The sequence below is a fragment of the Hyla sarda genome, chromosome 10 (assembly GCF_029499605.1).
Source record: "Hyla sarda isolate aHylSar1 chromosome 10, aHylSar1.hap1, whole genome shotgun sequence".
Lineage (NCBI taxonomy): Eukaryota > Metazoa > Chordata > Amphibia > Anura > Hylidae > Hyla > Hyla sarda.
In genome coordinates, this window is record NC_079198.1 from 48783946 (window position 1) to 48798925 (window position 14980).

General features: G+C 43.1%; 1 protein-coding gene across 4 annotated transcripts in view; it reads right to left on the bottom strand.

The window, feature by feature from the left end:
- MPV17L (MPV17 mitochondrial inner membrane protein like) overlaps positions 1-14980 on the bottom strand; it is a 210876-nt gene that overhangs the window by 7967 nt on the left and 187929 nt on the right. For all 4 annotated transcript variants that reach the window (XM_056542831.1, XM_056542830.1, XM_056542833.1 and 1 more), the window contains one exon: positions 9840-9869. In XM_056542831.1, coding sequence (XP_056398806.1) covers positions 9840-9869 — 30 coding nt within the window. The remainder of the gene's footprint in view (positions 1-9839; positions 9870-14980) is intronic.

Below are 14980 nucleotides of genomic sequence, written 5' to 3' on the forward strand. Positions count from 1 at the left end.
TCATAAAACGCCTGTGGGGTGTTAAGGCTCACTGGACCCCTTGTTATGTGCCTTGAGGGGTGTAGTTTCCAAAATTGTATGCCATGTGGGATTTTTCTGCTGTTCTGGCACCATAGGGACTTCCTAAATGTGACATGCCCTCCAAAAACCATTTCAGCAAAATTCACTCTCCAAAATCCCATTGTTGCTCCTTCCCTTCTGAGCCCTCTACTGCACCCGTCGAACACTTGACATACACATGAGGTATTTCCTTACTCGAGAGAAATTGGGTTACAAATTTTGTGGGTCTTTTTCTTCTATTACCCCTTGTAAAAATTCAAAAACTGGGTCTACAAGAATATGCGAGTGTAAAAAAATGAAGATTTTGAATTTTCTCCTTCACTTTTCTGCCATTCCTGTGAAACACCTAAAGGGTTAACACACTTACTGAATGTCATTTTGGATACTTTGAGAGGTACAGTTTTTATAATGGGGTCATTTGTGGGGTATTTCTAATATGAAGGCCCTTCAAATCCACTTCAAAACTGAACTGGTCCTGAAAAATTCAGATTTTGAAAATTTTGTGCAAAATTGGAAAATTGATGCTGAACTTTGAAGCCCTCTGATGTCTTCCAAAAGTAAAAACATGTCAACTTTATGATGCAATCATAAAGTAGACATATTGAATATGTGAATCAATATATAATTTACTTGGAACGCCTGTTTCCTCATCGTCCCTCTGGCAGAACAGAAGGGATATACAGTCTCCCATCCCAAATCAGGACCATCCACTAGAAAAAAACTAAACAATTAATAGCTGGGTTGGGTCAGAGGACCTATAAAGATACCCAGCCCCCAAAACTCCCTGTGTTTTTTTTAGTCCTCCTAGATGGATCATCCTATGGTTTTAAGGATTAGCCTTGCGGGGCCTTGGCTACAACTTTGGCTTGCGGGGTCCTGGCTTCTAAGTTAGCCTTGCGGGGTCCTGGTTTCTACATTGCCTTGGGGGGGCCTGGCTTCTAAATAGCCTTGCGGGGGCTTTGCTTAAATAATATATATATATATATATATATATATATATATATATATATATATATATTGTAAGCGCTGCGGAATCTTTAGGTGCTATATAAATAAATTATTATTATTATTATATCTAGCCTCGGGCCGACGATACCGGGATGCACGGATATCAGGTATTTATATTATTGTCTGGTACGGGGTCCCGGCTTACTGGTAATGTGTACTGGTGATTACGGTTGTGCGGTCTCCGGTGTTACCGGTTCGGGGCACTGGGTTATGAGAAGAAGAGAAGACAGAGAGCAGAGAGCAGAGAGCAGAGAGAGAGAAGAGAGAACAAAAGCCACAATTCTAATCCAGGAACCCAAATCCATTCCTGATCTATAACATCCATAGTGCACAAATCCTTTAGGGGCTATACAAGGATCCACAGCGAAGATGTGCTCATCCCCAGCCTGTGTGAGTGGGCTGTTCATAGGGCAACCTCCTATCCATTCATACACAAGCCTCATTGTGTACCACAAAGCCCAGCAAGCCTTTTTGAAGGCTAATAAGAATAAGATTATATTGGTTTAAGCAAACACTGTTTACATCAGTCTGTTTGGGACGCCTTACAAGGGGGTGCATTTCACAGGGAGCAGCCCTGTTAATACATCTTACTTATTAGTTAGATTGGTTTCAGCAAACAACCCTTACATTTTTCAGCCTGGGATATAGTAGCACCTTACCAAGGGGTGCATTTAAGGGGAATCAGCCCTGTTAATTTGTTACTCGTGAATATCATATTGGTTTCAGCAAACATATTCTTTAACAATATATAAAATACACTGCTCCAAAAAATAAAGGGATCACTCCGGCGCTAAGACATCTTATCCCCTAAGATGCCTGATCGCAGGGGTCCCGCCATTGGGGACCCTCGTGACCTTGCACGCAGCACTCCATTACAATCAGTCCCCGGAGCATGTTTGCTCCGGGTCTGATTACTGGCAATCACGGGGGCCGGAGCAATGTGGCGTCACAGCCCCACCCCTGTGTGACGTCCCGCTTCGCCCCCTCAATGCAAGCCTATGGGATGGGGCGTGACAGTTGCTAAAACCAATAGAGTAACAAATTGACAGGGTTACACGAGTAACAAATTGACAGGGTTGACGCCCCTTCCCATAGGCTTGCATTGAGGGGGCGGGGCATGACGTCACACGGCGGTGAGGCCGTGACGTCACAATGCTCCGGCCCCCGTGATCGCCAGTAATCAGACCCGGAGCGAACATGCTCCGGGGACTGATTGTAACGGGTGCTACGTGCAAGATCACAGGGGTCCCCAGCGGCGGGACCCCCGCAATCAGGCATCTTATCCCCTATGCTTTGGATAGGGGATAAGATGTCTTAGCTGTAAAATAAAGCGTTCCCTTTAGTTTTTGGAGCAGTGTATATTATATATTGTTAACCCCTTAAAGAGTAGCTCCCACCATCCTATTTTTTTTTCTGTCCCTGCCTATTGACAATCTATCCCTAACCCCCTCCCTGCTTTTAATTTGTATTTTTACTATATTAAAAATGCTTTTTGTCTGCCTGGCAGTGTGCTCACTACCAAGCAGACTTCCCCAGCAGGCACCACGTCACTGATGCCTGCTGGGGGGGGGGGGGGGGGGACTTCTGCCCTTAGTTCATCTACACAGGGTGCCTCCAGCTGTTTCATCACTACAACTCCCAGCTTGCCCTGACATCTATTGGCTGTCAGGACATGCTGGGAGTTGTAGTATTGAAACAGCTGGAGGCACCCTGTGTAGATAAACTATTAGTTACATGCGGCCCTAGACCGCCCCCTCCGTCTCACCCCCCCCCTCGTGCCATACCCCGTTCCCTCCATCACAACATCCCCCCCCCCATTACACTTACTGCAGAGTCCGGCAGCGGGCGTGCAGGGGCAGCGACAAGGCGGAGGTGGCGACGAGGCAGCGATGTGCGGGAGGAGTAGCCTCCCAGCCAGTGGCCGGGGAGCCAATGCGCTCGCTCCCTGCCTGTCTGATTGACAGGCAGGGAGCGAGCGCAGGCTGAATGAATGAAAAAGGACCGATGCCCGGCCGCATCAGTCCTTTTTCATGCGTGACGTCACGCCAGGCTGCAGCCGGCCACTAGGAGGGAGACCCCTAGTGGCCGGTTTTCAAATGTAAATTAAACAATTTTAATAAAAATAAATAAAATAAAAGTATATTAGAGATATGTTGTAGTACGTAAGTACTACAACATATCAAAAAATAAAGTTGGTGACAGTGCCCATTTAAGGACCAGAGGGTTTTCCGTTTTTGCACTTTCGTTTTTTCCTCCTTACCTTTAAAAAATCATAACCCTTTCAATTTTGCACCTAAAAATCCATATGATGGCTTATTTTTTGCGCCACCAATTCTACTTTGTAATGATATCAATCATTTTACCCAAAAATCTACGGCAAACCGGAAAAAAAAATCATTGTGAGACAAAATTGAAAAAAAAAATGCCATTTTATAATTTTGGGGGGATTCTGTTTCTACGCAGTAAATTTTTCACTAAAAATGACACATTCTCTTTATTATGTAGGTCCATACGATTAAAATGATACCCTACTTATATCTGTTTGATTTTGTCGTACTTCTGAAAAAAATCATAACTACATGCAGGAAAATGTATATAAATGATCGGACTTGTTGATCACTTTTTATTAATTTTTTCATGATATAAAAAGTGACCAAAAATGCACTATTTTGGACTTTGGAATTTTTTTGCGCCATTGAGCGTGCGGTTTAATTAACGATATATTTTTATAATTCGGACATTTCCGCATGCGGCGATACCACAAATGTTTATTTTTATTTACACTTTTTTTTTTAAATGGGAAAAGTGGGGCGATTCAAACTTTTAATAGGGGAGGTGTTAAATGATCTTTATTCACTTTTTTTTTTCACTTTTTTTTTCACTTTTTTTTTTTTTTTGCAGTGTTATAGCCCCCATAGAGGCCTATGACATTACATACACTGATCTTTTACATTGATCACTGGTTTCTCATAGGAAACCAGTGATCGATGATTCTGCCGCTTGACTGCTCATGCCTGGATCTCAGGCACTGAGCAGTCATTCGGCGATCGGACACCAGGAGGAAAGGTAGGAGACCCTCCTCGTGTCTAACAGCTGTTCGGGACGCCGCGATTTCGCCGCAGCGATCCCGAACAGCTCCCTGAGCTAACCGGCATGGTTTCGGTTTCACTTTAGACGCAGTGTTCAACTTTAAACGCCGCATCTAAAGGGTTAATAGCGCGCGGCACCGCGATCACTGCCGTGTGCTATTAGCCACGGGTCCGACCCGCTATGACCCGTTGTGGCCCCGCGTTATAGAAAGGGAAAGAACTCAGGACGTACCAGTACATCCTTTGTCCTTAACCCCTTAAGGACCGGGGGTTTTTCCGTTTTTGCATTTTCGTTTTTTGCTCCTTGCCTTTAAAAAATCATAACTCTTTCAATTTTGCACCTAAAAATCCATATGATGGCTTATTTTTTTGCGCCACCAATTCTACTTTGTAATGACGTCAGTCATTGTGCCCAAAAATCTACGGTGAAACGGAAAAAAAAATCATTGTGCGACAAAATTGAAAAAAACCTGCCGTTTTGTAACTTTTGGGGGCTTTCGTCTCTACGTAGTACATTTTTCACTAAAAATGACACCTGATATTTATTCTGTAGGTTCATACGGTTAAAATGATACCCTACTTATATACCATATATACTCGAGTATAAGCCGAGTTTTTCAGCACAATTTTTAGTGCTGAAAACACCCCCCTCGGCTTATACTCGAGGGAACTCTCCACCCGCAGTGGTCTTCAACCTGCAGACCTCCAGAGGTTTCAAAACTACAACTCCCAGCAAGCCCGGGCAGCCATCGGCTGTCCAGGCTTGCTGGGAGTTGTAGTTTTGAAACCTCTGGAGGTCCGCAGGTTGAAGACCACTGCGGCCTTCGACATCATCCAGCCCCCTCTCACCCCCTTTAGTTCTGTACAGTACTCGCCTCCGCTCTGCGCTGGCCCGGTGCTGCAGGACTGTCCGGTGAGGAGGTCGTCTGGTGGGATAGTGGTTCCGGGCTGCTATCTTCACCGGGGAGGCCTCTTCTAAGCGCTTCGGGCCCGGCCCCAGAATAGTCACGTTGCCTTGACGACGACGCAGAGGTACGTTCATTACCAACGTACTTCTGCGTCATCGTCAAGGCAACACCTCTATTCTGGGCCCGAAGCGCGGAGAAGAGGCGCCCCCGGTGAAGATAGCAGCCCGGAACCACTATCCCACCGGACGACCTCCTCACCGGACAGTCCTGCAGCACCGGACCAGCGCCGAGCGGGCGTGAGTACTGTACAGAACTAAAGGGGGTGAGAGGGGGCTGGATGATGTCGAAGGCCGCAGTGGTCTTCAACCTGCGGACCTCCAGAGGTTTCAAAACTACAACTCCCAGCCGATGGCTGCCCGGGCTTGCTGGGAGTTGTAATTTTGAAACCTCTGGAGGTCCGCAGGTTGAAGACCACTGAGGGCGGATGACAAGGGGATGATGAAGGGGGGTGTGGGATGATGACAAGGGGATGATGAAGGGGGGGTGTGGGATGATGACAAGAGGATGATGAAGGGGGGTGGGGATGATGACAAGGGGATGATGAAGGGGGGGGTGTGGGATGATGACAAGGGGATGATGAAGGGGGGTGGGGATGATGACAAGGGGATGATGAAGGGGGTTGGGGATGATGACAAGGGGATGATGAAGGGGGGGTGGGGGTGATGACAAGGGGATGATGAAGGGGGTGTGTGGGATGATGACAAGGGGATGATGACAGGTGATGATGATGAGGGTCTGGATGATGACAGGGTGATGATAATGAGGATGTTAATGACGGGGGTCTGGATGATGACAAGGGGGGATGATGTATTTCCCACCCTAGGCTTATACTAGAGTCAATAACTTTTCCTGGGATTTTGGGGTGAAATTAGGGGCCTCGGCTTATACTCGGGTCGGCTTATACTCGAGTATATACGGTAGGTTTGATTTTGTCGTACTTCTGGAAAAAAATCATAACTTCATGCAGGAAAATTAATACGTTTAAAATTGTCATTTCTGACCCCTATAACTTTTTTATTTTTCCGTTTATGGGGCGGTATGAGGGCTAATTTTTTGCGCCGTGATCTGAAGTTTTTAACTGTACCATTTTTGCATTGATAGGGCTTATTGATTATTTATTTCATAAAAAGTGACCAAAAATGCACTATTTTGGACTTTGGAATTTTTTTTGCGCGCACACCATTGACCGTGCGGTTTAATTAAAGATATATTTTTATAATTCGGACATTTCCGCACACAACGATACCATATATGTTTATTTTTATTTACACTGTGGTTTTTTTTTATGGGAAAAGGGGGTGATTCAAACTTTTAATAGGGAAGGGGTTAAATTATATTTATTCACTTTTTTTTTCACTTTTTTTTGCAGTGTTATAGCTTCCTTAGGGACCTATAACACTGCACTGATCTTTATCATTGATCACTGGTTTCTCATAAGAAACCAGTGATCGATGACTCTGCCGCTTGACTGCTCATGCCTGGATCTCAGGCACTGAGCAGTCATTCAGCGATGCGAGGAGGCAGGTAGGGACCCTCCTGCTGTCCTGTAAGCTGTTCGGGATGCCGCGATTTCGCGGCGGCTATCCCAAATAGCCCACTGAGCTAACCGGCATGGTTTCAGTTTCACTTTAGACACAGCGTTTAACTTTGAACGCCGCGTCTAAAGGGTTAATAGCGCTCTGCACAGAGATCAATGCCGCGCGCTATTAGCCACGGGTCCCGGCCATTGTTAGAGGCCGGGCCCGACCCGCTATGATGCGGGGCCACGCAGTGGCCCCACGTTATAGATCGGGAGTGGACACATGATGCTCCAGTACGTCATGTGTCCTTAAGGGGTTAAACACAATGACACCAGCACCCGTCCGCAGTTTCACCACATCAGTGACTTTGTCAAGGACTAAGGACAAATTGTGTCCAAACAAGCCTTTCATGGGTTTTTATAACCTTTATCCAATCCACAACTTCACTGCTTATTTTCACTGATTATTTGTTTACATGTGATTGACAGCTACACATGTTCATTCTTTGTGCAGAGTCCACACAATGCATGGATGTCTATGAGACGGCGCATTCCTGTGCAGTCCTAGCATCGGCATATTATACCAGTGCCCTGCAGTTTGCAGAATATCTGCAAGGAGATTCCCACATGTGGACATTATTAGCCTTATAGTATATGTGAGTGCTATTACTGATAGGTAGCATTGAGAAGATCACTGTTATAGTATATGTGGGCACTATTACTGATAGGTAGCATTGAGAAGATCACTGTTATAGTATATGTGGGCACTATTACTAATAGGCAGAATTGAGAAGATCACTGTTATAGTATATGTGGGCACTATTACTAATAGGTAGCATTGAGAAGATCACTGTTATAGTATATGTGGGCACTATTACTAATAGGCAGAATTGAGAAGATCACTGTTATAGTATATGTGGGCACTATTACTAATAGGTAGCATTGAGAAGATCATTGTTTATCTGTGTGCTGTGACTATTACTGTATAAAGAACAAGGTGACAGTATTAGGTTAGGGCTATATGTCAAAAATGGGTCGCAAAGTCAAAGATCACCATGTTGTTCTCCTTGAATTGTGCAGAATTTCAACTAATGTAATTAAATGTGGTCACACGTAGAGAAATCCAGCACAAATCAGTTCTTGCTTTTTAGGTGGTTTGTTTAACCCTTAAAACGGCATCATAAAATGTATGGTTTCCTGTGACCCTGTGGTTTCCTGTGACCATCCATTTTTTGATGCTGTTTTGCGCTGGATTTCTTGTCCTTACAAGTTGCTGTTGCTCCACAGCTGTCTGTGCACTTCGTTCTTGCAAAGGGGGAGCTGAGCTGATTTGCACTAACTGGGGACACATTGCGACCCCCAAATTATCGCAGCCACAAATTCATCCTGGATGGAATTGTTACGTTTCTCATGTTGTAGTCACAGCCATTTGGGTTTTGCAGCGCAATCTCATTCACTCACATTAGCCGAGATGCAGCACAGTTCAGGAAGCGCAACATGGTGATCTTTGGTCACGCAATCTGGGGGGTCCAATTTTACTGGGCCTGCTTTTGTTTAACTTATTTTTTAATGCTATATAGAATTGCATGAACAGCTATGTTTTTTTTTATCTTTGCTGATGACACCAAGCTTTGAAGCACAGTACAATCGATTAAAGACATGCATAAGGTGCAAGCTGAATAGGACACACTGAGGCATCTACTTGGCAAATGAGGTTCAAAGTGGATACATTTAAAGTTATACATCTGGGTACAAATAGCCTGAATATATCAGATGTCTTAGGGAGGGTAAAACTAGAACAGTCACTGGTAGAGAAGGATCTGGGTGTACTTGTACTTGTACACTGGTAGAGAAGGATCTGGGTGTACTTGTACTTGAACACTGGTAGAGAAGGATCTGGGTGTACTTGTAGATCACAGACTACAGAATAGCATGCAATGTCAGGCTGCTGCTTCCAAGGCCGGCAGGATATTGTCATGTATAAAAAGAGGCATGGACTCATGGGACAGGGACATAATACTCCCCCTTTAAAAAGCATTGGTACAGCCTCACCTGGAATATGCTGTTCAGTTTTTGGCACCAGTTCATAGAAGGGACATTATGGAGATGGCAAAGGTACAGAGAGGCACAACTAAACTAATAAGGGGCATACCTTAGGTATGGGGAAATATTAAAAGAATGACATTTGTTTAGTCTTGAGAAGAGACGTTTAATGGGGGATATGATCAACTTATATAAATGGCCCAAATACAAAATATATGGGGAAAAACTGTTACAAGTACCCCCCCTGCCCCTCAAAATACAGGGGGACACTTCCACCATCTAGAGAAAAAAGGGTTTAGTTTCCAGGGGGACATGCCTTCTTTACCATAAGAACTATCCATTTATATAACAGCCTGCCTCTGGTCACCCTCCTCTGCACCCTCTCCAATTCAGCCATGTCCTTAATTTTTTTAATGACTGCTATTTGTGGTGTATCACAATATTAGGTCCCGAAATGTTAGGCCTGCTTTTGTTTAACTTGTTTATTAATGATTAGTGTTGCTCGCGAATATTTGCAATTCGAATTTTATTCGCGAATATAGCACTATATATTCAAAATTACAAATATTCGTTTTTTTTTTCACAGTACACATCACAGTGATCATCCCTCTCTGCTTCCAGCTTGTGTGGTCTCCCTCCCTTCTGCTGCTTACGAATATGTGAATTTAGCGAATATATGCCGAATATTCATGCATATATTCGCGAATATTCCCAACTTTGAATATGGCCTATGCCACTCAACACTATTAATGATATAGAGAATTGGATTCTCATAGTCAAGCCATCATCAAACCTGAGACAATTAAATGCAATACTGAAATGATGTCATGCATACTGGACTCTTAAACGGCTATGTGTTATCTAGATTGGTTAGACGCCACCTAGTGATCTGATGGAAGAACACAACCTTTGATTGTTAGATGGAAGGAGACTGTGACCAATTTTCATTTATTTTAGTATCAGCGAGGGGAAATATAAATGATACCACATAAAATGACCTCAAAAGCAGTGCCTCAAATTGTGTGCTAACAGCTCTTGTTTTAGTATGAAAATATTCCCATGTACAAAGCATTTAACATGCTCTATAGGAAAATACATGTCCTTTATTCCTTTAAATATGATACATTTGAACAGTTGCCAAAGACACCTTACCTGAAATACGGACCAGCATAATATTCCAGTCTGTAAATAGAGAAACAAAAGCTTTCTATTACACTGAAATGCACTGCATATTTGTATTTTAGCATGTATTAACTTAATATATAATACATTGTTTAACACTTTAACCTTTGAAGGGGTACTCCGCCCCTAGACATCTTATCCCCTATCCAAAGGGACCCCCGCGATCTCTCCTGCAGCACCCCCCCCTTCTCAGCTGCACAGAGCGAGGATCGCTCCGTGGCTGATGATGGGCGATGCAGGAGACGGATTATTGTGATGTCACAGCTCCGCCCCCTCATGACATCATGCCCCGCCCCTTGTGACATCATGCCCCCTCAATGCAAGTCTATGGGAGGGGGCATAACGGCCGTCACACCCCCTCCCATAGACTTGCATTGAGGGGGCGGGATATGATGTCATGGGCGGACAGAGCCGTGATGTCACGATGCTCCATCTCCTGCATTGCTCATCATCAGCCACAGAGCGATCCTTGCTCTGTGCAGCTGAGAAAGGGGGTGCTGCAGGCGGGACCTATGCAATCAGACATCTTATCCCCTATCCTTTGGATAGGGGATAAGATGTCTAGGGGCAGAGTACCACTTAAGCTCATTTATGCCTTGAGGACACAGCCAATTTTCAGTTCTGTGCTTTTGTGTTTTCCTCTTCCTTTTTTAACCACTTCCCAACCCATGACACACATATACATCGTGGGTTGGGTGAGTAGACATGACGTGGGCCTGCTGGTTGGGTCCATGTCATAAGCGGCAGATGCTCACTTCTATCTGCCAGTAATGACGGGCATTCATCTAATAATGGCTTATGATAAGCAACTAGAGGGGCCAAAAATTTGTAAAATAAAAGTAAAAAAATGTTTCTTAAAATATAAAAAAAACTAATAAAAATTGAAGCATTAAACAGCTTACATTGACGTGGTCTGAAATGGCAAAAGATACTCAACCCCAGGTGCAGTTGTGCATCTACGCTGGGGTGGAGCTCCTGCACTTGTGGTCTGTTGCTATGGGCAATCCCCAGCATAATATGCTTACAATGGAGGATGCCTGCAGACGGTCACAAGTACCACAATGGCATCCTACATCTGATAAACGTGTGGATGCGTGAAATTTAAACATTAAGCAACTACATCGATGTGGTCTAAAATGGCAGATGATCCTCAAACCAAAGTGCAGTTGTGCACTTACGCTGAAGTGGAGGTCCTGCATTTGTGGACCACAATATAGGTTCACTACTGTGGCGGATGTTTACAATGACATTAACTAACCCTCAAAACTGATGTAAAATTGAGACATTAGCCAGTATATCCTTATATGAAGGACATACCAACACAGGCCCGCACACCAACACCAAGGTTTCTCAAATGGTACGGGACCTAACAACTAACCTACTTGTGCATGATAAGCAAAACCAGGAACCATACTTACAGCAGCATTAGGTCCGACTTGTAGACTGCTCCCAGGTTAACAGGTCTACTAATGCACCCTTTTTATCATACTTTGTAGCATTAAGGTTTCACCTGTGAGGCCGGCACTATATTATCCAACCAGGGTGGGGCTTGTAGCCTGTCTCTCCCCCCTCCCATTGTGTGTGTGCGTAGTCACACTGGAATTAACCAGGGAACAGTCTACAAGTTGGACCTAATGCTGCTGTAAGTTTGGTTTGTGGTTTTGCTTATCATGCACAGGTAGGTTAGTTGATAGGTCCCGTACCATTTGAGAAACCTTGGTGTTGGTGTGCGGACTCAGGTATGTCCTTCATATAAGGATATACTGGCTAATGTCTCAATTTTCCATCAGTTTTGAGGGTTAGTTAATGTCATTGTATACATCCACCACAGTAGTGAACCTGTATTGTGGTCCGCAAATGCAGGACCTCCACCCCAGCGTAAGTGCACAACTGCACTTACGCTGGGGTTGAGGATCGTCTGCCATTTTAGACCACATCGATGTAGTAATAAAAATTTAAACAACTCCCTTTTTCCATTTAAAACACTGTAAAAAAAAAAAATCACATATTTGGTATTGCCGCATGCATAACTGTCTGAAATATTTAATTACTAGATTTCTGATCCTGCAAGGTCAATGATATAAACGCAAAAAAAAATTCCACACGCCAAAATTGAAGATTTGTGGTCACATCACATCCCAGAAAAAATGGGAAAAACACATAAATTATTCAAATTTGGTATCATTGGACTCTTACTGACTGATAGAATAAAGTTAGCATGTCAGTTGTGAACTAAAAAAAATACTGCACCTTTCATTCCATCTTTTTTCAATTTTGCCGTATATATAATTGTTTTCTGGCTTTGTAATACATTATATGATACAGTAAAGTGCACCAGTGGAAAAAACATCTTGTCCCACAAAAAATAAGTCCTAATGCAACTTTGTCTGTGGAAAAATAAAAAAAGTTATGGTCTTACAATGTGAGGAGGGAAAAAAAACGCGAGACAGAAATCAAAATTTGCTGGTCCATAAAGGGGTTAAGAACCATAACTTCTTTTTTTTCATCCACAGACCCATATGAGAGCTTGTTTTTGTGTAAACAATTGTACTTTTTAATAACCCCTTTCATTTTACCATAAAATGTACAGCTAAACAAAAAAACTAAAAAATATATATTATTTGTGGGGGTAAATTATACATAAGTTTAGGTACACTACTGTGGTAGATGTAAACAGTGACATATGGCTAACCCTCAAACTGATGTTAAAATTGAGACATTTGTCCTCCTCTCCCCCAGCTAGTCTGCCGGCACGCTATATCATTTTTTAAATGATGAAATAAAGATGAAGATTTTAACTGCATTTAGATGGTGAGTGCTGTTTTCTACTTTGTATGAATATTTATAAGATTGCTAATACTGTTCAGGATAAATCGGCTGAAAGCAGCAGGAGGAGGTACCTCTGGCTACCACTTTGGCAAATTGGATCCCCACAATCGTGCCATGGGTCATCCGATGAGCCTTACAAACTCCCCGTAGTGCTTCAAATGCTGTGATCAGTATTTATCAAGCCATTTAGCATTCGGACATCAGAGTGATGTCCACCATGTCCAACGTTACTGGCAGGTCCCAGGCTGCTGATAGCCAGGACCCGCTTTGCAGGAAGAGTACCCAGCTCCTGCGCTTCCTTCATGTACAGGAATTAAAGGGATACTCTGCCCCTAGACATCTTGTTACCTAACTAAAAGATAGAGGATAAGATGTTTGTTCGTCGGGGTCTGGCCGCTGGGACCCACCACAATCTCCTTGCAGGCACCCTAGCATTCTGAACATTATGTTCCTTTGTATTCTTTGGATAGGGGATAATATGTCTAGGGGCAGAGTACCCCTTTAAATGTATGTCATGGTCCACAAAGTACCAGGGCATTAGGATATACATTTACGTCTAATGTCGAATTCTGGATCCAATATAATATCGGCCACATATACATAACATGCAGTATGAGACGTGTTGTTCTGCAGATGATAAATTCCCGTACCAGTATATTTTCTCCACCGATTAAAAATTTTCTTCCTTGCAGGAAAAAGATGTAGTGGTTACAAGAACCGCATTTATAGTTTCCTTAAGGAGTAAATTGCTTTAGCCAGTGTTCTTCTTTGAAGTTAAGTAAAGTGCTTCGTACTAAGGTACTCTGTATACTTTTACTTTTTCTAAAACTTTTTTTTGCAGTTTTTAGATAATATATCTTCTCTTTCAATGTTCCAAGCTTTTGTTAATGCAGTGTCTAGAAGTTCTTCTGGATACCCTAGTTGTATGAAGCGGTTTTTCATTTCTATTGCCTTTTCTTCGAAAATTTCAGTTTTGTTGTTCATTTTCCTTAGCCTCAGGAATTGACTGAATGGTATTGCTTTCTTTATGTGGTCAAGGTGAAAACTTCTATAATTAAGTAGTGCATTGGATGCTGTGGGTTTTCTATAGCTGGTTGTTATTAGCTCTCCATTTTTTATTTTAAGTAGTACACCCAGAAACTCAAATTTATTTCCTCCAAAATTAGATGTAAATCGCATATTAAATTAAATTATTATTTATATATTCCATAAAATGCTCAAAATCCTCTTTTGTACCTCTCCATACCAAAAACACATCATCCACATAACGTAGGTAGATTTTTTATCAGATGTTTATAGGAGTTGTTGGTGGTGTATATTAATTCAGTTTCCACGGTACAGTACAGACCAAAAGTTTGGACACACCTTCTTATTCAAAGAGTATTTTTTATTTTCATGACTATGAAAATTGTAGATTCACACTGAAGGCATCAAAACTATGAATTAACACATGTGGAATTATAGACATAACAAAAAAAGTGTGGAAGAACTGAAAATATGTCATTCTAGGTGGAAAGTGTCCCCAAGTGCAGTCACAAAAACCATCAAGAGCTCAAAGAAATGGCTCACATGCGGACCGCCCCAGGAAAGGAAGACCAAGAGTCACCTCTGCTGCAGAGGATAAGTTCATCCGAGTCACTAGCCTCAGAAATCGCAGGTTAACAGCAGCTGAGATTAGAGACCAGGTCAATGCCACACAGAGTTCTAGCAGCAGACACATCTCTAGTACAACTGTTAAGAGGAGAATGTGTGAATCAGGCCTTCATGGTAGAATGTCTGCTAGCAAACCACTGCTAAGGACAGGCACCAAGCAGAAGAGACTTGTTTAGGCTAAAGAACAAAATGAATAGACATTAGACCAGTCAAAATCTGTGCTTTGGTCTGATGAGTCCCAATTTGAAATCTTTGGTTCAAACCACTGTGTCTTTGTGCGAGGCAGAAAAGGTGAATGGATGGACTCTACATGCCTGGTTCCCACTGTGAAGCATTGAGGAGAAGGTGTGATGGTGTGCATGGCTACCACAGCATCTTGCAGCAGCATGCTATTCCATCCGGTTGGCGTTTAGTTGGACCATCATTTATTTTTCAACAGGACAATGACCCCAAACACACCTCCAGGCTGTGTAAGGGCTATTTTGACCAAGAAGGAGAGTGATGGGGTGCTGCGCCAGATGACCAGGCCTCCACAGTCACCAGACCTGAACCCAATGAAGGCAAAAGGGCCAACATGTGCTAAGCATCTCTGGGAACTCCTTCAAGACTGTTGGTAGACCATTTCAGGG